Source organism: Strongylocentrotus purpuratus, unplaced genomic scaffold, assembly GCF_000002235.5.
Source record: "Strongylocentrotus purpuratus isolate Spur 01 unplaced genomic scaffold, Spur_5.0 spur5_scaffold_16, whole genome shotgun sequence".
NCBI lineage: Eukaryota > Metazoa > Echinodermata > Echinoidea > Camarodonta > Strongylocentrotidae > Strongylocentrotus > Strongylocentrotus purpuratus.
The window spans coordinates 17,792,083-17,815,504 of record NW_022145601.1 but is presented as its reverse complement, the minus strand read 5'-3'; the positions used below and the strand labels follow the sequence as shown (position 1 = coordinate 17,815,504).

Here is a 23,422-nt window from a genome sequence, read left to right as displayed (position 1 = left end):
CTTATTGTAAAGTAATTTTTTGCTGGTACCCCACTTGCCCACCCTTGCCCATTGAATACGCATAGCAAAGTAGGTTACGCGAAATGTCAAAGTCAATGTCAATGTCAAATGAGCGCGCATTGACTGCATTACATGTATGCATGTTGCGCTTTGTAAAAATCTAGCTGAAGCTAAACTGTCGGCAGAATCAGTTCTTATTATTATGTAAAATTCACATTAGATAGACCTTATTGCCGATGTGGGATATAAAACAAATATTAACCTCCTTTACTCGGGCAATGGATACAAACTATCATCGCCTCGGTAATCTCGGGGCTACCATCTTCCCTCGCCTTGCGGCTCGGGAAGATAGTAGCCCCGAGATCACCTCGGCGATGATAGTTTGCACCATTACCCTCGTAGTCGATTAATATTTGCTTACTATTACGATTTCTGCCGGACGCCAAGAAGGGCGCTCTCTGGGACTGCCATATTGGGCAAATCCAAAATGGCCGCCATGTGAGTTAAAGGTCAAGCGTAGTTCCAAAAGGAAAAGCGCTTGTATGATAATAGTTTATTAGGGTTTTGGGTGTCAGAGAACTTGATTATAATGTTCTTTCATTGATTTGAGGTCCCCTTGAGGCTGCAATACTTGTCATATTGGTCAAATCCAAAATGGCCGCCATCTGAGTTACAGGTCAAGTGTAGTTATGAAAGGAAATGGGCTAGTATGATAAAAGTTTATATATTTATGGGGGTTTTCGGGTTCAGAGAAACTGCTGTTCTTTCATCGATTTGAGCTCTCCTGTGTGCCCATGCCTTGAGCCATAATGCATGGCCGTCCAGAGGATTTGTTTATGTTGGGGACCGGGGTAAAATGCAATAAACTATTGAAAATGTATTGCATTTTCTGTTTTTATTTTATTTATGGAAACTGCCCCCTACCCTAGCCCCCGCTGCGTACAGTCATGGTTCAGTGACAGAGCAATGGCCTCGTAACTGTGAGGCCCCAGGATCAAAACCATGTCGATGTGCTATATTGGTGCCCTTTTGTGGGGCATTAATCCTCATTACTGTCATTTATCACTTGAGGGCGTAGGTCCCCTAGTTAATAAGCATAGTAGCATACACATGCTTTAGCAGTCCCGCAAAACACACATTGGAAAATGATTATTCAATAAAATCTGAGAATCTATACTTTTATCTAGATCTATTATTTTTAAATTATTTTTAAAATAATTCCATAAATTGGGGTAAAACTAAAATATTCCACCTTTATGAGCGACAGTGTAGTAAACTTAAATGGGGCCAAACTTGACTAGTTACATAACAATGTAAGAGATATTAATTAATTCCTTTAAATGCTAGAGCGCCGCAGTGGCTGCCTTGCTAAAGCCAGGGTAATAATCGGGGCAACGCCAGGAGCGTCACATGTGTGCTATATAAGAAGACACCATTATTATTATTATTATTATTATTATATTGGTTTTAAGGATAACACAGTTTAAGCTGCCCAGGTTTTTGAAGATAATGCTTGAAAACAAATCGAACAAGCTGTTTATTTCCTTATTCCGAATTTATCATGCATTTCACAGAGGAAAGTTTGCATAGGAGAACTATATATATACGTATGTATACATATATATACGAATAATTTATTGGGCTTATTTTCCTTTCCAATATATCCGTTCAATATGGCACAGCTTTTCTAAGATATACAGAGAGGTTATTTCTTAAATGAAATGAAAGGTCAACAGCCCTTTCATTTCAATGTTTGGTAGCAAACTCTAACCCGTCCCTTGATATGAACAAGTTAATTGTCGGTCGCTTTAGTTTGACAGTGTAAGCTAGGGTATATGGCCAGCCTTTGATCACGGTGTAGAAATACCACCTTTTTATACCCCGGTTAAACCAACTAGTCTAGACTGACACCAGACAAAAGGGGAAGAAGAAAGAAAAAGAAAGTAGATCGGTCAGTTTAATAGTTTGGCGGTGAAAACTAGGGTAACGCGCCAGCCCTCGTCACGTCACGGTTGAAAGAGCACATCAAAATATATAACCTGGATCAAATTTCTTTCATCACTGATCAGACCAACTGTGTTCCTGTGAGCAAAGGAGGTAAGACTTCTAATTTGATTTAATCATCAATAATAATTTAGAGTCTGTTTTCTTTTAGATATTTAAAAAGAATATGTATATTTACAAAATATTAGATACAAAGTTAATGGTGTTTATCATACAGGTTTAATTCAAACTAACAAGCAACTTCGTATTGTTCTTAGAAATGCTTTGTAACTGTTGATGTCAGGTTTGTCAAATTAAAGAACCTTTACCCACTTTTTATGCGTTGTTAATAGTTTTTATAGGTTCGGTCACTATATTTGTGTGGCACAAACATTGACCCCAAACCAAGTGCTGCAGCCCACATTCCAATAGTTTCCTTTCCCTTTTTGCTGTTTTCGCTGCTGCCTCTTCTTCTACTACTTCTTTTTCCTCCTTCTGCTTCTTCTCCTTCTTTTCCTACTCATTCTTCTTCTTCTTCCTCTTCTTCTTCTTCTTCTTCTTTTTCTTATTATTCGTATCATTAATGTTGTTATTGTTGATTTGTTTATGTTGGTGGTGTTGATGTTGATTTTACTATTTTTCACCAATATTGTTGTTGTTGAGGTAGAGGGGCGGCGAAGCGTCTGCCTAGTGGGGGCAAACAAACCAGGGAACTTCCTGGAAAAGAAAGGTGCACCTACAGAGAGAAATCTCAAAGCGAAAATATACAATTTTTATTAAATTGGTACATGTTTATACACCTACATTATGACTAAATTTTCAGGAATAATTTCAATATTTGTTTCTCTCTGTACATGGTCGGAGATACTGCTTAAACATCATTTTTTGCAGTTAGGCTTTATGGTCCGAATATTTTTTTGCGGGAGACCAAAGAAAGCACGATACTCTAGTTGTATACAAACATTAACTGGTGATGATATCATTGTTTTAAATATGAAGGCTAAACAGTTCTACTAATTATTTGTGCAGAGAAAACAAGACGAGGCCTTTGAATACAACGTTTGGCAGCAAACGAGATAACAGAATCAAACAATTTGATTTTAACTTTTGTATAAGTTTTTTACTGTCAAAATATAACCTATATGAATGGGGACAAATATATGTATGGGGAGATTGTAATACCATCAAAACATCACGGCATATGATGCTAGAATGTAAAAAGATAATTGTGTTTTGAAAAATCGTAAAATGTTTGATATATCTTTTATCTATTAGATGATACATAAATGGGAAGACTTTAGTAATTGGATATGATATAGGCAATCAGATAAACATTCTGATTAAATTGGCTGAATATGTTATTTATTGAGAACTACGTTAAACATTTTGAAGAAAAAAGAAGGAAAATGAACGATAAAACTCCTTTAACTGGTTTGAAGTATCAATTGATGTCACATTTAAATTCTAAGACAAAAGCAAAGGCTGATGAATAACCGGTAAAAGCTTTGACTGATATGCTAAGATAATGTTTTTTATTTTATAAGTATATATGTTATTGTGAAAGTTGTAGATATGTGAAATAAAGTTCCATAAAAAGGGTTATTAAAATTAAATGGGAGCGGCCGTAATGAGCCAGCCTTGAGAGAAATTTAAGAAATAGTTGCTCTTATTCGTCTTAAATATATAGCGAGACCAAAACCAGACAGACGAAAAAGAAAATATAAAATGTTGATTATTGGGGGTTTGGGGTGATGTAAACTAAGGGATATTGCCTGCCTTTTCCATCGAATTCATGATCTAGATATAATACTATGGCCATTAATACCCTCATTACACCGACGAGACATCTCCTTCTTCTTCTTCTTCTTCTTCTTCTTACAATCATTATCATCCTCATGAGTTGAAATCTTCTTTTAAAACGGTACTAACAGAAGACTTGGCTACGGGTGTTCAGGCATTGGTTTAAGGAGTGGGTTGAGTTCTGACTAGGGTGAAAAGTACCTTCTGACATTTCTTATTCGTTGTATTGTCCTCTGTAGAATAATATGTCTTTGGATTTCCCGAAATTCTTACAAGAATAAAAATAAATGAGCTTGATTTGATTATTTCGCGTTATAAGATAATGAAGCGGATCCTAATCAAATGATTGGTTGAGAGCGCACACCTGACCAGGCATTTTCTTTGTCTAAACACATAATTTTACTAATGACCCGTCATTAGTAAAATCATGTTATTAAACATCATTTTATGAAACAAATAAAATATTATCTTATAAAACTAATAAAACACATCATTTTGTTCGGGTATTAGTAAAATTACCCATGTACCTTCGAAACAGTCCAAACACCCTCGGATATCGCCTCGGGCGTGTTAGACTGTTCCAAAGGTACCTTAAAGATACTATGTCCCTTTTGCAGCCAACCTCAAATTCTGTAGAACTTTGCAGGAACTATGAATATATCATGTATGTTCTATCTGTGAAATTTAAACGTTAGCATTTTCCTAATATTCAAATTATGCAAGGAAACCCGTTTACTTGCTAGACTTCGCTGTCAGACACTATTGAGTGACGGATTTGCTTTTTTCTTCTTTGGTTATAACATACATAAAATGAGCAGGGCTCAAATTAATTTTTTGTCCGCGGCGGCTCTTCCCCACCCCCCCCCCCCCAAAAAAAAAGCCCCCGTGAGCCTTCTCACGGGGGCTCTTTTAGTACTGACGGGGGCTCTTTTTTATACAAATATCCATTGAATTGGTACCTATGATACTCCTCAATTTTTTGCTATTTCATCATTATCATTTTAATCAGCATTTTCCCTCTTACAAATTTACAAGCTATATAGCTGTTACTGACTTTCATCCCCTGATGACATTCTCTCGATTTTTTCCCGTTCTGCACATTATTTCCTCCTCAATATTCGGAGCAACCTTTACTTTCTTTCTTAACTGAGCCGCGTAGCGGCGAGGCGATTTTGTGTGTGTGCTATTTTGGACAGGCGCGGATCCGCGGGCCAATTCTACCGGCCCGCCCCCCCCCCCCTAGCCTCCCAAACCGGTAAGAAAAATAGGATAGTAACGTAAATTTTACCTTAAGAAATGAAATAAAACCCCCCCCCCCCCCCTGACCTGCCAGTGACACAAATGCGGCATCAAAATATTTGTGCTTCTCTGACCGTAATTAAATGCCTAAAACCCCTGAATCCCCCCCCCCCCCCCACACCAATTTACGCTCGCTACCCTCTACCTGATCGTAAATACTTTAGCCCCCCACTTTGATAAACGTTCCGCGGGGCCTGTGTATATAATTATACGCATACAACACTGATCTTTATGATGTCTTTAACGTGACATATCTTCTTCTCCCCTTGCAAACGATAAAGAAAACAAGGTCATTAAAAGGGATTAAGCGACAAATAAAGATTGTGATTCAAATTGATGCGAATATTTGTTTGAAAAGGCACTGCTATTCACCCGAATCTTCTTTGTAAAAATTGAATTTATTGAAGCATGAAAATTAATAGGTCCATGCGTTTTGTTGCTGTGTTTCTTTTTTCTTCTGTTTGCTTGGTTGTTTTCTGCGTTATACATTCACATGATACAAACGTTGTGTAATCGACGTATTGTAAGGCTTTAAACATTTGTTTTCTTCTACTTCCTTCTTTCATTCCCTCTTTCTTTCGGCCTCTTAGTCTAGATCTGTTTTCACCATGGAGACACCACGTAGTGTATGCAGTTGTGTGTTCACCCTCCTCTTCCTATTGCCCGCGCTATCACTGGGCGCTTCTACCAAGCCCGTTCCCGAGCAGGTGAAATACGTCGGCATCTCCTACGATATCATCAAGGGAAACCCCGAGGGTAACCAAAACAATGGAGGGGTCGACCCCGGACTCATGACGACTCGGCGTGTTTTGAAACTCACTTACGACAACGGGAAAGTGACGGCCGACAACGAGTACCGAGTGCCCGACGAAGTGGAATTCGTGCGACGTAGTAGCTCTTACACGTCGCAAGAGAAGGATACGTTTTACGGAACGAAAAGCTACGCCAAGAAGCTTTCCCATCAAGTAAATGTCGATGGTAAGATGCTCGTTTTGTGACCCCATGCTATATCGTGTTGTGATATTTTTTATATTTTCAATCACATCAATGATAATTTATAAAGGCAAATAAAACCTGCCCAATGTGTTAGGCCTGCGTTTCAAGGATACATTTTTTGTAATTATTAGTACTTACAAACAAGTTTTTACGCATGCGCCTTTATTTGTATAAATACATTTATAACTAAATTTAAGGTATTCATGGGGGTCCTGCATAAATATAACGTACACAATTTTCTTGGACGGTGCGGACTATTTAACATGACTTGTGTCGTTGATTGAATGGTCCTTTTTCGTGATTTAGTCGGGTTTGGTACGCGGATCTGTGTTGGCTGCCTCGTTACGGGTTTATTCTTTCGCCTGCTATGGGTGATTGTGTTTCGGTGGTTGGGTGAATGGCGTACGTTCTTTGTTGCTAGGTGAGACAAGCATTAATGCCTTTCCTGCCTGGCGGCACGAAGTGTGTGCGGTTTGCTTTCTGGCTGTCGGGATGCAGTTATTCGTGGCGGGTGGGTTGGATGGTTTTGTGGCGGGGCGCTCGTCTGGGCTTCGTGCATTGGATTCGGTTTCGTGTGTTCTTTAATTATATGCCAACAAGGTTCTGGCTCGTACATACAGCTGCTCGTACTCTGACTGATGTCAATATCTCTCATAATTTGTTTAGTCTAATCACGAGTGCAAATTGGACCTTTCCGTTGGTTAAGTTTAGGATATTTTTTTTTTTTTTTTTTTTTTTTTTAAAGAAAGTTTTACATATTACGTTACATGAGGTTATTTAAAAACATAAATGATATTGCATGTTTAAAGTGCGCATTAGATTGAGTTTAATCTCTATACCTTTTTTCTTTTAAATTAGATTCTCTATTTGAATAGCTGTATTAATGTTCCATGGGCTACAAACACTTTGCTTTTGAGACCTGCAAGTGATTATGACTATGTTGCCATTTTTACCTTTACTTATGTTTTCTTACTACATTTTTTTTTCAGCACTAGCACAACCATGTACACAGGAACGTACACATGTTCACAAAATTACATGCACAGACTCACACTTTCACACATAGACACAAACTCACACAGCGTGCTCTCTGTGAGATATTTGAGATATTCCAGAATTCTGAATGATTTTTCCTAACGCAAATTTTGACCAAGGTTTGAGAAATGTTGAAAGTAAGTATTATACAGCAGAAGAACTTAATTCTAGTTTTAATTCATCCAATAATAACGATCAAATGTACGGTGACTCAAACTCCATGAATCTTCAAGCCAATCCTGACTTCAGCCTATTTCACGTTAATAGTAGAAGTATGAATAAGAATTTTGAGTCCGTACAAGAACTTTTTACAATTAAATAACTTCCAGTTTTCCATAATAGGCTTATCTGAAACTTGGCTCCATAAAAATTCCCCACCTCTATTTAATATACCAAACTATCACATGTTTCGTTCTGATCGTGACCATGGTAGAGGGGGCGGAGTAGCGCTTTACATACATAATAATTTTAAAATTAAAGTTAGGTCTGACTTACACACTGAAGGTGCTGAAGATTTATATATTGAAATATTAAATGATAAAGCCAAAAACATAATAGTTGGCATAATGTATAGACCCCCTAATCATAATGTAGAAATTTTCTTGGACAATTTTGATAGATGTCTTGATACTGTTTCCCAAGAAAATAAAGAAGTTTATATAATGGGCGATTTTAACGTTAATCTTTTAAATTCTGATGATAACCACATTGTGAAATTTAGTAGTACACTGCAATCTTACGCATTTAACTCACATATTGATAAACCAACAAGAATTTCATGTATTTCTCAAACTCTCATTGACAATATTTTTTTCGAATGTAGCTCATAACAATTTTACAAATGGTCTGTTATATTACGATATCTCTGACCATTTACCGATATTTATTATTTCTAAAGTTCACCTTGTTAAAAAAATGACTAAAAATAATTGTGCAATGCATAGAAAACAGACAAAACATAATATTGAATCATTCAACTTTGATTTAACCAAAGAAGAGTGGGTCGAGTTATTAAGAGCATCTGACGTAAATGTAGCATATGAAAAATTTCTAGAAACTGTATTACATTATTATCATAAGAATATACCCCTTGTCAAAATAAAAAAAAAGGTAAAAAGGCCAAACAACCAGGGATTACTAAGGGTATTTTGCGTTCCAAAGTCGCCCGTATTAAGTTGTACAAGGAAGCCCTTACAAGTCAATGTAACGACAAGCTTAAGAAGTATAAAACGTATAGAAATAATCTTACATCTCTTATACGATTGTCCAAGAAGTTATATTATTCTAACAACATAGAAAGTAATAAAAGTAACAATAATTTATTATGGAAAATTGTACAGGAACTCTTAGGCAAGAAAAATACAGAAAGTAATAAATGTTTCTTAATTAATGAACAACAACTAACAGATCCAATTAAAACTTCAAAAGCTTTTAATGAGTATTATATAGATGTAGGCCCTAATTTAGCAGCTAATATTGATTCAGGTGACATGGACTACAATAAGTCCTTGAATTTCCCACGTGAAAATTCATTATTTCTTACTCCAACCAATGATTATGAAATTATTAATGTAGTTCAACACCTTAATTCTACAAAATCTAGTGGCCATGATAGTATAAGTGTTCACTTATTGAAACAAATAATCTTTAATATCGTAACCCCCCTGACATATATGTGTTGGAGTATTTATGGACTTGTCAAAAGCTTTTGATACGATTGATCATAAAATATTAATTCATAAATTACAATACTATGGCGTAAGAGGTCAAGCTCTTTCATGGTTTACTAATTATTTATAAGACAGACAACAATATGTATCTTTCCAAAATCATGAATCAACAAAATTAACAATTAAATGTGGAGTACCGCAAGGATCTATATTGGGTCCATTGCTTTTTATTATTTATATAAATGATATTATTGAAACCTCTTTACTTTTAAATGTTATCATCTTTGCTGATGATACGAGTATTTCTTATTCCCATAAAAAAACTTTGATACGCTCATAACGCGGTTAAACTGTGAATTAATGAAAATTTCTAGGTGGTTTAAATCTAATAAATTGTCATTAAATCTTAGTAAAACAAATTTCATTCATTTTAAACAGACCAACGTACATGATATAAGAAATTGTAATATTGAGATTAATGGCTTGCCTTTCATTAAAAAACAATCTGTTCAATTTTTAGGAGTCACTATTGACTCTCATCTAAATTTTAATGAGCATATACGTAATATACATACATCAATATCAAGGAATATTGGAATACTGTATAAGTTAAAAAATATTCTTTCTGAAAGATCTATGATTATATTATACAATTCTCTAATTTTATCACATGTGATATATTGTAATATTGTATGGGGTAATTGTAGTTTAACAAGAATTAATTCCTTATTTTTGCCTCAAAAGATAGCGATTCGTATGATCACTAACTCACATTATATATCACATACGGAACCTTTATTTCAGCGTTTAAAAACATTAAAAATACAAGATATTCACATTTTCAGACATGCATTTTTATGTATAAATATTCTCATAATCAACTACCATCCCTATTTCACAATATTTACAGTTTTAACTCAAACATTCACACATACCCCACCCGTTGTTCAACAAATTATCACTTAGAAAATCCTAAAATACTTTTAGCACAAAAATCAGTAAGACATCATGGACCAGATGTTTGGAACTCCTTACCAAATTCAATAAGGCATTGTTCATCTCTCTATTCTTTTAAAGCATCTCTCAAAAAAACTCTTATATCGAAGTATCTACATAACTGATTTCAACATGCAGTAGGCAATTGTCAAATTTTGGTCACATTGAAACTCAGTTTTGCAAATTTTGTTTTCTATTTCGTATTCTTAGTTTCCTTTATTGTAAAGGCTATATTTGTTTCCACTCCACTATACCACACAGAGCTACGTGCACTTCCACTATTCGTTACAAACACATACAAACAAGCACGCTCGCGTGCACACGCACACACACACACACACACACGCACACATAATATATATATATATATATATATATATATATACACACACACACTTGCACAACACACACACACTCATACACAAAGATCGTTTGAACACTTTTTCTTTTTAAGGTTTACCTTAAGATTTTTTTTTTTTTTTTTTTTTAGGCCGCCATCCTTGTCAAGCTTTGCTTATGATTGCGGTCTCCTGCACTTTTCCAATTGAAAAGTTCGGATAATACTTTAAATTTATGATTTATATGTTATGGAAATATTAAGTTTTGTTATTATATGTACATATATTATGTAAAAAAAACATTTTGACATGAAGAAATTATTGTTTGTTTATGTTGTATTATACCTTGCATTTATATGTTCTTTGTTATACTTATTGTTATTTTATATGGAAAAAATGCAGAAATAAAATAAAATCAAGTCAAATCAAATACCCGTTTCACATGTTGCGTCATTTTGATCGCGCTATTATCTGCGTTAATCAAGCTTTCAATCAAGCTGGCAAAGCTGCGTTTATAGTCGCCAAAGCAGTCCTGTGTTAGGCAGATGTCATTTCGTGCTTGATTAGTGGGCATGTTACAAAGGCGATGAAATTCATCAAATCGCAAACAAAGCGTTATCTAGCGAGTTTCTACGTAAATGCCGTCATTGGAAGTTTAATTCATTGCGCATTGAGACAAGGGGTGACGACACATGAACGGATGTTTCGTATTTTGTTTGAATAACGGGTGCGGATGGAGGGGAATCGAATAACTTTAAATTCCTTCTTTTCCGTGCCTTGACATTTACGAGATGGGTAGTTCTATTTAAAACCCGGGCGTCAACACCGTATATAAAGTAGTTAAATTTGCTCAAGCGTGGTTATATAGAGGGTAGCACACGGAAGTACGCACGAGAGCGTAATACCAATTGGCTTGGTGTTATGTAGCGATCACCAAGTTGGCTACTTCACGAACGACTATAGGCTATACCCACGCATGGACATCTTTAAGAACGAGTTTATGTCGATTGCGTATGTCTGTAAAAGCTGATCATTAGCTTTAAAGTAGATATTCATTGATTTTAAAAACTAACTTTATTTTCATTATTGAAAAGTTGAAACTTTGATTCGACAAGGTTATCAAAATTCAATGCTTGGAAACATTCGAAGTAATGATTAATATAAATTACAAAACGCTTAAATACAACCCCGGCATAGCACCTGAAGAGCTCTCCGAACGCTGCTGAGATGTGTGAGATCACAGTATGGACATGACTTGCACAAGCAGACGATGTCTCATGACATCTCACACATTTTCAGTACCTGTGTTTTCATCTTTTCTTGAGTTCTTTCTCTTACTTCACTACCGTCAGGCTAAATGTATAATCTATTGCCTCACTCTAAACCACGCGCATGGTTTTATTTTGATGACAAATGCAGCGATACAAAAATAAAGGAATCTGTAGCTTGTAAACAAAATAAGACGCCATTGTATATTCAGCTGCACACTGGGGTATGTTCGGCGTTTCAAGAGGGAACAAATGCTGTCCTTAATATCATTCCGGGGGTTTTTCAATTTGAAAGTCTGGTGTCGTTGATTGTTAATTAACCCCTATCCTGTGTATTTACAAGCAAAAGATTTTAGTTATCAGAATCGGGTCATATCCCTTTTTTAATGGTTTGACATGCCATTACATTTATATACACTAAACTCATTATAATTAGCTTTGCAATTATGTTCATTCTTTATGGGATGTCGTCTGCTTGGGCAGTGTTGTTCCATATAGTGACGTCATTTAAACATCGTTATTTTTCCGGCGAATCTCTCGTATATCCCAGCTGCTATGGAGGTGGTTCTATTTGTATTTTTTATAAATATCCCGATATGTAGTTGACCTAAAACTTGTCCGATGGCCATCTGTTAGCTTACCAGTTTCTAGTGATACATTAGTTGACATATTTGTGATCTTCTTTGAATTTCACCTTTAAAGCTTCTCACCTTTTATATATTCCATTAATATGGCAATCTACATGACTCAACGAATATAGCATCAGTCAATAATTGTTTTCTTTTTGTCCCTTTCATTCTCCCTTTTCACTCTTTAGTTGACGTTCAAGCTGTCTTCGCTAGCTTCCAGTTTGCTGCCAGCCACGGTAAGAAGGATATCCTTACTCGTTAATTCTAATGGGGGAGTGGGAAGGGGGTTGTCGGTCTTGCTATTTGGGGGCGGAATGTTTACAGTTGGGCCCATCGACAATCATTTTGGGATTTAACTTTCTATCCGATTTTTTACTGCGCCCTGGGACGGTTCCAGGATTTTGTAAAAATGGTGAAGGATTTCCGACAAGCAAAAAAAAAGAGGGGAAAAAGGCGTTTTGTTTTTTTAAATCCTCTTACAAGGAATCTATTGTTTTAAATCATGATACGATAAACATATTACAAGGATCACATGATTGAACAAATTCAAGAACTATTTACGATAATACATGTGTTCGAATCAGTTTTTACTCAGTGAATTTCATATTCTCCAGAATTTTGTTAATGTTCCTTTGAGAGTTTCTGTTGTGTTCTCTTTACGAGGTACATGCAGGCGCGGATCCAGTGGGGGTGGCCGAGCGGGCCTCGGCCCCTGACCAAAAAAAAAGAAGAAAGACGGGCCAAAAAATAAATTGTGATCAGAAAATTACCTTTTCTTTTTTGCTCAAGGGGGGGGATGTTAAGTTTTTTTTAAAAAGCTCTCACTACCGGCCGGCGCGAATTTGAAATTTTCAGGGTCAAGATAGAAGAAAAAGAAAATTACTGCTCAAGTGCTCACTACCCCCCCCCCCCCCCACTGAGCGAAATATCGGCCGACACGATTTTCAAATTGATTTCAAATTTAGGCCTCCCCCCCCCCCCCTAAGAAATCCTGGATCCGCGCCTTGGTACATGTAGACCAATTTCAAATTAGCTATGACATCTTTTTGAAATTTGCAGACCTCATGATCATAATGGAAAACAGCTTATATTTGTGAATTCTAGAGATTGTTATAAAACCTTCTTCAGAATAGTGCTAGAGTCTTCAACGTTACAATATGCAGATGACCAGTATTCGAAATATATGCATACTTCTTTTACATTTAAGAATAAATAAACAATGCTTTGTACATAAAATAATGAAACTTTCAAAACAAAACACAGTAATATAGCCCTTAAAAATAAACCAAAAGGGATAAGTATTAATCAAATGTGTAGCAATGTATCTTTAATTAACACTTCATATTTGTTATGCTTGCAGAATACCAGTCCATCAAGAACGATGAAAGTACCAAGGGTTACGTGTACTTCTCAGAGCAAACGATCCAGAACTATGGCAGTATTCGCTACCTGACGACCCTGGCCAACACTGACGGGTTTGAGCCCAGTCGAGAGTTCCGTGTTGCCGCCTGCGGTCTGCCCACTACCTATGAAAGAGAGGCCTACATGACATTCCTCTCCGACTGGGGAACGGTAAGGATTTCCTCACCTTTAATAAGGATGACGGTGATGACGATGATGATGATGATGACGACAATGATCACAACAACAACAACATCAACAACAATAATAATGATAATAATAATAATGTTATAATGAAAATGTTAATAATAATAATATTAATAATAATCGTAATAAGAATAATAATTAAACTAATAATGATAATGATAATTGTTATAATTACAATAGTAATCATCATCATCATCATTATAAAAAAATGATTATACAGATAATAATAACAACAATAATTGAAATAATTATGATAATCATAATGATAATCATCATCATAATAATTATTATAATGATAGTAATAATATTATTATTATTCTAGAACCGAACCGCGCCTGCCTTTGGAATGTTTGGCTAGACATTACACTAGTCTCTCTCCATCAGGTGTAGGAAATGGATAGTAAATGAACGAGCCAAGATTCACAGCAATACTTGATATAATTATATACATTGTTGGTCATAATGGTGGAATAATTATTTTTACCCCAATTTATTGAATGATTTTGACAATGATTTATTCCTAATAGATCTAGATAATAGTATACATTTTCAGATTTTATTGAATGACAATTGGGGAGTGTTTGTTTTGCAAGACTTCTAAAGCATGTGTGTGCTACTATGCTAATCAACTAGGGGACCTACATCATTAAGTCATAACTGACAGTAATGGGGATTAATGCCTCATAAAAGGGCACTAATACCAGGATCAAAACCGTGTCGATGTGCTTTATTAGTGCCCTTTTATGATGATTTCAGTTCGTGTAACTGAACTGTCAATAACCGTATCAGGACACCTACCCCCTGGGCATCCACCCCCGGATAACCAACCTCAGTCAACTACCCCCTAGGACAACTATCCCCTAGGGCAACCACCTTTTAGGACGACTACCCCACAGGACAACCACCCCCGGACAACTACTCCCGGACAACTACCCTCTAGGACAACTACCCCCGGACAACTATCCTAGGGGTTAGTTGTCCTGGGGTTAGTTGTACGCTGGTTAGTTGTCCGGGGTTAGTTGTCCTAGGGGGTAGTTGCCACAGGGGGTGGTTGTCCGGGGTAGTTGTCCGGAGGAATTTGTCCGTGGGGGTAGTTGTCATAGGGGGTGGTTGTCCGTGGTAGTTGTCCGGGGTAGTTGTCCTAGGGGTAGTCGTCCTAAAGGGCGGTTGCCCTAGGGGGTAGTTGTCGTAGGGGGTAGTTGACTGGGGGTGGTTAACCGGGGTGGATATCCAGGGGGTAGGTGTCCGGATACGCTTATTTTTATATGTATATTGATAATTTCGTGTAACCGTCAATAACAGATGGCGGCTCAAAGGACCTCTGACGCAAAGCAAAATGCCAGAACGGTCGATTCCAAAATGATTTTTTTTTTATTTCAAAAAGAAGGAAATACGGAGGTGATACAGACACCATGATAACTTCCCTTTCTTTAAAGACGTTTGTATCGTTTTCTCTTGTTTTACGAATGTAGCACGTTGTGACGGAAGCTCTAATGGGGTCTCGTTCGGGCACAACCTACCGTGAGGACACGTCATCTTTCATCAAAGATTCCACGCGAGATGTAAGTGATAACGTGAACCATAGCTTATTTAGAGAGATAGTTGTGACAAGCGCACGCGCATACGCGTTTATAATATTTTTCAAATTTTGGAGTGACCTGAATAGTATCTACTTAAACCCCATTGAACGTAGTTTGACCCATGATGTCTATTTATTTTTTCTCGCACGAACAACTGCCACACCTTATCTCGGTCTCTTGTTCTTCAAACAGATGTCTAACAGCGCAAGTGTTGGAGGTAGCTACAAAATCGTCTCTGCATCGTTATCAGTGAATATGGACAGGTTCACCAAGACTGCAGCATCGCAGGAAAAGTTCGGCAAAGTGTACAAAGAGTTCTCAGTGGGCAGCCTGGAGTATAATGGTACGTACGTGCATTTTTGAAAATTGGGAATAAAGCTTAAAGCCATACTGTACTAGAAGCACTATCGCAAAATGCCCTCTAGGGCCATCTCATGTCTCAACTATAGTTCGCTGCTTCCCTAGCTGCGATGTTGGTTCTTGCGTCTAGTCCTGTGTCTGCGAAGTGGGAATTAAGTATTGTGTAACGCACTGTTGGCAAGTTGAACATGCGATGGCTCCGTGCAATAAACAGAGCACTAGGGAGGAAGGGTACATCATCAGAGCAGTATTGCTTTAAAGGAACATGATCGCAGCTACTTTCGACAAATCAACCTAAGGCAATTCCAATGGCCTTGTACGTCATTCTTCTAGATGTGCGAATAAAAAAATGATATATTCCTTAATACACCAGTTTACAGTTGTATCAGTGCGCATGCGCAGACAGTTGACCTCGGGTCATTGGCCTTGAAACAGGGCCAATAACCTTTGACCAGTGGTATTTATGCGTAAATTAAGATTGCGCCCATGCAAATTATGATTTGCGCGCACAACGCAGCGCGTAGGCAGTGATATCATCATAATTTGCATGGGCGCAATCTTAATTTACGCATAAATACATGACCTCTAGGTCATTGGCCTTGTTTAAAATGGCGCACACAACTGTAAACTGGTGTATTCGAACCTGATTTCTATGGGGCATTACGATGGCGTATCGAAATTGCTCTTGAGTTGAGTTTTCGGAAGTATTTGCAATTTGGTTTAGGGTTTCAGACAACAATAGCAACAACAACAACGACAACAACAACGGCAGCAGCAGTTGCAACAGCTTCTGGTGTCGGGCTCGTCAATATTACTGTCATCTTCTATAATGGGGCTTTCACATATACACTCCGGGGCCCGTAAGGCGAGTAAAAACAGACATTTTGGGAATTTTCGGCCGGTGTCCGGCCGGTTGACGTAAAGTTCTTACGGGCGCCTGGACATTTTGTTAAGCCGTACGGGCGTCGTGGTGTTGAGTTGGCTGCTCCCAATTCTCCCGGCGTTTTTATCTGACCGTTAGGCCGTAGAAAGTGAGATCTGGCAGTCTTGTAAAGATTGTCTGACATTCAGTGATGCATGCAGAGATTCAAATGAATATGGTATCTAAATGTACTGGGAGTATAACTCTATCAAGATATATCATGAAACCCATGATTAAATATTCATACTTCAAACAATACAAATTTTAAGGAGTTTGACATTTTTTCTGACTCACTCTGTAGTTCAGTGCACCGCACGCGTCTTATTTTTTCGTACCACGGCGAGGCCAGATTCCATTATGAGCTCATTTTCATACATAACAAGCCATGAGAGCTTGCAAAAAGGTCACAAACAATTCGACTTATTATTTGTTGATTATTTATTGCTTTGCCTCACTTTTTATAAAGGCAAAACAACTAAATAAACTGAGATTTGAACCCTCACGTCAATTCCAAATTCCAAATTCCAAAGTTCTATTAGTAACACGCTGTCCTCACCGATTGAGCTGACGATGAGTTGATGACAGGTTGATTTGTATAATTACTATCACCCTATTAGTCACCCTATCGGATTCCACGTGCGCATGCGCTGGTTTCCTTTCCGAGTGCGCATGCGCAGGTTTACCTCGCGAGCTCAATTTGGCCTCGCCGTGGTGCGAAAAAATAAGACGCTCCCCCGCACGGCACCCGGCCGGGCGCCTTGAGGACCACGGCACCCTGCACCCTGCCTTACGGGCGCCTTGCATTTCACTCGACCAATTTTCTCCGGGCACCTCCCGGGCGCCGCAGAATATGTGACCACACATGCCGTAGAAATGAAAATCGGACGGTTCCCGTACGGTCTCTAAATCCACGGCAAGCCGCCGGGTAGGGAAAATCGTACGGGGCCCGGTTCATATGTGACCTAGGCATAAAGGCGATGAGGGTATACTGATCGCAACTTCGGCAACCCAGAGCTCGTCCCAGAGCCCATCAACCCTTTCAGCGTTCTTATTCTTTTGAAAGAATAACTTTGTGTAACCCTGTATTTTTTTGTAAGGCAGGAATTTCATGTTACTAATGTGTATTGAATATTTATTGAAATCAGATGAGCTTCAAATATTACTTCCATATATTATGCTAAAATTTTAAACACACTTATATTGAATAATATATCATAATTTGTTTGCATATTTTGTAAGTTGCGAGCAATTAAGCCATCGAATGCCATTCATAATAATTGAAAAAGACATGAATATGAATCATGTCACCTTGCCCGTTTGCGCTCGTAAAATAATGTATGCTTTTTTTCTTTCTTTTTTCTTCTCTTTTTCGTCACCAACTTCCTGAATGTCTCCTAGAACCCATCAGCATAGATCTCATCGGGCTCAATGAAGTGTTGGATTCCAAGTTCTGGACCAGACAGACGGACTATGAAACCAGTGGAGATTGCCCAGCCAACTGGCAAAGAGAAACTATCCAAGCAAACATCTTGACAGCTTTCAATGATTATCCTGCATACAATGATGTCACTCCGAGTGAAGGTAATATATGCAGTGTTATGCTGACGATTTTTCTACTTTGTACACGAGGCATTGTTTGGCTGACGCAAAGAGATATGATGTCTAAATTGTTTAGCTGACGCAAAGAGGTATGATGTCCAAGCTGTTTGGCTGACGCAAAGAGGTAGGATGTCTAAGCTGTTTAGCTGACGCAAATAGGTAGGATGTCTAAGCTGTTTGGCTGACGCAAAGAGGTATGATGTCTAAGCTGTTTGGCTGACGCAAAGAGGTAGGATGTCTAAGTTGTTTGGCTGACGCAAAGAGGTATGATGTCTAAACTGTTTGGCTGACGCAAAGAGGTATGATGTCCAAGCTGTTTGGCTGACGCAAAGAGGTAGGATGTCTAAGCTGTTTGGCTGACTCAAAGAGGTAGGGTGTCCAAGCTGTTCGCCTGACGTAAAGAGGTAGGATGTCTAAGCTGTTTGGCTGACGCAAAGAGGTATGATGTCTAAGCTGTTTGGCTGACGCAAATAGGTATGATGTCTAAGCTGTTTGGCTGACGCAAATAGGTAGGATGTCCAAGTTGTTTGGCTGACGCAAAGAGGTATGATGTCTAAGCTGTTTGGCTGACGCAAAGAGGTATGCTGTCTAAGCTGTTTGGCTGACGCAAAGAGGTATGATGTCTAAAGCTGTTTGGCTGACGCAAAGAGGTAGGATGTCCAACTGTTTGGCTGAGTACGCATGACCGCGTCTGTCGACTGTGGAGTAACACGCCATAGAGAATCATGTAAATACCGAGTACTGAATTCTAATAACACTGTTAAACGCGACGCGATGATGTAGTCAAGGTAAAAAAAGAAAAAAAATACTGGAGTATACTTCAAAACAATTTCATTTTGTAAACTTGACTTTAGTTCAAACCGTTTCCAGCAAAGGATAAATGATACCTTTATGAGCAATATAACAGATTTGATCCCTGTATTTTATTCTCGAATATTGTACTCTGAATCATTTATGATGGCAATGCATGAAATATTGCAAATTAATCGGTAACTTGGTTTATGTGAAAATGTATTTGTAAATTCTGTATGAAATTTGAATCGTATTTGCAGTTTGGTTTATGAGAGGAACGAATGAAAAACTTGTAACAAAAAAAAACTTGTTTCTTCCTTGTCGATTTTGGCAGACATTCAGGTAGCAATGACACTGGCATGGCCGGATGGGAAGTACGCTCTTCCAGAGGCGGTGACACTAGCAGGGGATACGTGCCCGACAACAGCATTCACATGGGACTTCGGCATGCTGTACCAGAACACGGACACATCCGGGGTCAATACATGCTCCAGGGGGAATCATCTGACCAACTATTGTGACGATGAGTCCTTGAGGAGCTACTACTGCGTCAAGTCCACCCCGAAAGTTTCAACAACCTCGTGGTCTTGGATGCCTGGTGTGTACTGCATCTACAAAGTTGGCACAACCTGTCCAGACGGTGAGTCTCGTAATGACTATAGTCTAGAATTTGGCCGGTTCTTCATCAAGCCGCCGAAGATAGCGTTATCAACGAGTTCCTAATTATGCTCACCAGCCCAGCCTGAGAACCTATTTTATGGCCGGGCATCTTAATACAATGAACACGCTACCTTCGGCTGGTAGCAAGTAAGTAGGGGGAGGTAGCGTTTGTGTGGTGGAGATCAAAATTTGATAGGCCAGATTCAAGACTACATAATGACATGCAAAAAGAAAAACGGGTGACACTATACAGTTATTATTCTATTGCATGGAAATGATCATGTACCTACAGCTTTTAATTTCATAACATGTATCCTTGTAGGCTACCTTACACTATATGAAAATCTTAGTTGCCAGGAGTTGTATAAAGGTGGTTGATATCCAAAGACTTTAATTTTTCCAATTGATACTATCTAGATGCAACTCCCTCCTTTTCCCTTTTTAACTCTCTCTCTCTCTCACTCTCTCTCTCTCTCTCTCTCTCCCTCTCTTTCATTTTCATATTTTAGGGTTCACGAGTGGTAACATCAGATGGAACGACGTAGCTAGAGTGGTTGACCCGGACTATAACACAATGCCCGCGGGGACCTATACCGGTGGACCAACAGAGATCGAGTACTGTTGCCGTGAAGACGGCAGTGCCATCAACCCAATCATCCTACCAGCGGAGGGCAGCTTTTACCTCATGAAATTCCACGGGGCATGTCAGACGGTAAGTGTCTAGAGGGTCACTTGACTCATCTTCAGATGGCTGACGGTTTGAATCCACATCCGGTGCGAACGTCCTTTGAGGTTTCGAATCTCTGCGCGTTGCGTATCCCTTCAAGGTGCCTGCCAAAACATTACAAAATTAGACAGGAAGTAAACCTGCGATTTCACCTACTGTACTTGTTTTTCGTATATCTTCACAGTGGGTCGCACACATGACTGGTTCTACTGTCTTTTATTTTGGAATGCTGTTCCTCTTGAGGGCCCTGTAATTAATATTACCCAAGCTATCCAGGTACCCAATTATACCTGGTGTAGAATGGCAGATGTGGATTAATATCTTGCCAACAGACGTTAGTGCCGGGCTGGGATTCGAACCCTCAACCCTTAGATTGAGAGTCAAGTGAACGAACCTCTATACCACGATACATTCACACCTTCTTTCTAGTTTGGTATACTAGACCTGTTTACCTGGCACTTTAAAGGGACTTGGTAAAATTATTCAGAATGATTAGAGAAGATGGTGCTTAAAGGTAGTGGCCTCAATGCTATATTGATGTACAATTAAAGATGGTCTGAAAGTTTGAGTGACAACAGACCATTATTAATGATAAAAATTAGAGAAAAAAAACTGAGATCTGATCTATTCCTCAATTCTCCCGACTATATTATTACAGCTTAATCACAATTTAGGTGAATGTAAATCGTCACAAAGCAATTAATTGGCTCTATACCATTCAAGACATTTAAGTGTTGACAGATTATTAAAAGTCTGTCTTATGTATTATTTTCAAGGAAAAACGGTTGGGTTGAGCGAATTTACCGTTGGAGGGTGTCGCACAGTGACGCCTTCAAAGAAAACCATTAATATCTTTGTGGTTTCAGAATGTTTTCAGGATTTTTTTTTTTTACATCGTAGAGGATTAGTACAGTAAAAGGAATTAAAAATTTGATACACAAATTACGCGGTTTTTTCATCAACCTTCAACAGTGTTACCGAGTCACTTAAAGCGTTAATAGAACATGCATTTTGTTTAAAATTGGCTCTCCACATCCAGGGGTTTAATGAGTGCCTGGCAGCATGTATTCCTTGAAAAGGCACGGTGCGCTGATATTCAGTGGCCTCTGTGTCATGAGATACAATATAGGATATTACACTCAAATATGAACAAGGCTTTACAAGTAGTATTGACATTTTTCGTGCAGGTACTTGGCATGACTGTAACGGAGGAATCTCTCGAGTGGGCTACCAAGGAAGCCAATCCCGACACGTGGCAGGATGGCACACATCCTAAACCTGGCAATACGGGCCATAATGTCAAGATCTACTACTGCTTCTACCAGCCAGAAACGGTTGCGAAGAGAGGCCTTGGTCTCCTGGCGGAGGATGCAGGTGAAGTGAAGAAAGAACTAGAAGAAGTCAGAGAGCTCGTCAACTTGCTAGAAAATCAGCTCGATCATAGTAAGAGAGATGCACTTGAGAACAAAGAGACCGAGGACGAGGATAGGAGTGTTGAGTTTGAGGAGGTTGAGTTAAGGGAAGACGACAAGGAGACCGAGGACGAGGATAAGCGCGGTGGGTTGGCGGAGGAGGAGTTAAGGGAAGACGACATGGCGGGTGAAGACGAAGACAAGAAGTTCGAGGAAATAGTTCGGGCTATGGATCTTGTGCTGCGCCTGCGTGAAATAGAGAGGGACATATCTAAGCTAGGGTAATAAAGTCTAAAGCTCTTTGGAAGCGCATATAGATGTTATTTCATAACGTAATATGCGCTATACAAGAACTGAACTATTATTTTTATTATTATTACTCGCAAAAAGGGAAAAGGGTTTAAAAAAAAAAAAATTGTTCATGAAAAAATGGTAGTTTTTCAAAATCCTGGTGTACGCGTTTAGGGTTATTTTTTAGTTACGTCAGCTTACTAAGTTACTTTATAAAGAATAGATCAAATTTGAAATGTAATTATTTTTTTCAAAGAAAGGACTTATGATGACTGCGCATTAAACCCATCTGAAAGTGTACAGGTTGATGTGAAAGGTATTACAAAGTTTTCGGAAATTTTGAAAATTGGGTGGATAGTGATTCTTTACAATTTTGATACATTTGGATGCCCCTGTGGATGTACTGTATAAGCACTAGGAAATTTAGCCCCTAAAACACTTTTGCTTTCGAGAAAAATTGAATATAAAAATTTACCGGTGCTCCCGGTAAATTTTGATAAATTTCATATAGCGCCTACGGCCGTACAATAATAGTTGCGACCATGAAAATCTCAGAATATGTAGTTGTGGTATATAATTTCCAAACGGGAATTGCTAATCGGTCGATTTTGGTCAAGAAACATTGTTTTCTGGCTCAATTAATATTTTGACCTTGGGAGGGAGCTATAAAACATAAAGAGTTTTACAAGAGTTTTACATTATTTACAATTTCATAACTGTAGACTCGATATCAACGATCACTGAAGATTGTATAGGATCGTATGCTTCCAATATGTTCATTTGAACCCAATTCATGACCCCATACCAAAACTTTGTTTTACCTTTAATGCTTCTCTATTGAAATGAATGTTTACATCGTGAATTTAATAATAATAATAATAATAATAGTTCGTTCATATATATCGCATATCAGGACCGCAGGCCCTCTCAAAGCGCTTTACAGATATATATTTTTGTTTTACATCAGAAGCGCAATTAGATGTATTTGAAATTGTCAACAACTCAACCCGGTGACTACTGAATTATCTAATTCCCATAGACTTAACACAGGGACCACCAGGTTCCAGTAAGCAATGGGTTAAAGGTTAATCAGTATCGCACTTCAAAATGCTCAAGGGGTTACAATTTTCCAATACTTGTTTAGGAGTACACAAAATTCACGCGAAATCCTCATTTAGGGCGTCCTTTGGCTTCAGAAGAAATCCTCGTGTTAGGGGGTGTCTGGAAAGCCAGTGGTCACGCATGCTACAGTATTTCTACTAGTCCAGAATCTGGCCTATTTAATTTTGATCTCCACCACACCAACGCAATATGCGACCCCCCCCCCCCCCCCCCCCCCACTTACTTGCTGCCAGCCGAAGATGGCGTGATCATTAAATTAGGACGCCCGGCGAAAAGCTGGGCTGGTGGACGTACTAGCATAATTATGAGTTCGTTGATATAAAGTATCGGCCAGA

At 38.4% G+C, this 23,422-nt stretch overlaps 1 protein-coding gene across 1 annotated transcript; it reads left to right on the top strand.

Moving 5' to 3' along the window:
* Positions 1 to 1,954: 1,954 nt before the first annotated feature.
* On the top strand, positions 1,955 to 21,959 carry LOC115918704. Its single transcript, XM_030987436.1, has 10 exons — positions 1,955 to 2,097; positions 5,673 to 6,060; positions 12,203 to 12,250; positions 13,375 to 13,586; positions 15,095 to 15,184; positions 15,395 to 15,545; positions 17,883 to 18,065; positions 19,210 to 19,515; positions 20,045 to 20,247; positions 21,450 to 21,959. The coding sequence occupies exons 2-10, from the start codon at positions 5,691 to 5,693 to the stop codon at positions 21,957 to 21,959; spliced, it is 2,073 nt and encodes a 690-aa protein (XP_030843296.1). The 5' UTR covers positions 1,955 to 2,097; positions 5,673 to 5,690.
* Positions 21,960 to 23,422: the final 1,463 nt, after the last annotated feature.

What these genes read in the sequence shown, in the direction of transcription:
- LOC115918704 (XM_030987436.1), top strand. Translation starts at nt 5,691, where the DNA reads ATGGAGACACCACGTAGTGTATGCAGTTGTGTGTTCACCCTCCTCTTC. An exon ending in CCAGTTTGCTGCCAGCCACG is followed by an intron (nt 12,251 to 13,374) that starts GTAAGAAGGATA and finishes TTATGCTTGCAG; the next exon opens with AATACCAGTCCATCAAGAAC. An exon ending in TGGCACAACCTGTCCAGACG is followed by an intron (nt 19,516 to 20,044) that starts GTGAGTCTCGTA and finishes TTCATATTTTAG; the next exon opens with GGTTCACGAGTGGTAACATC.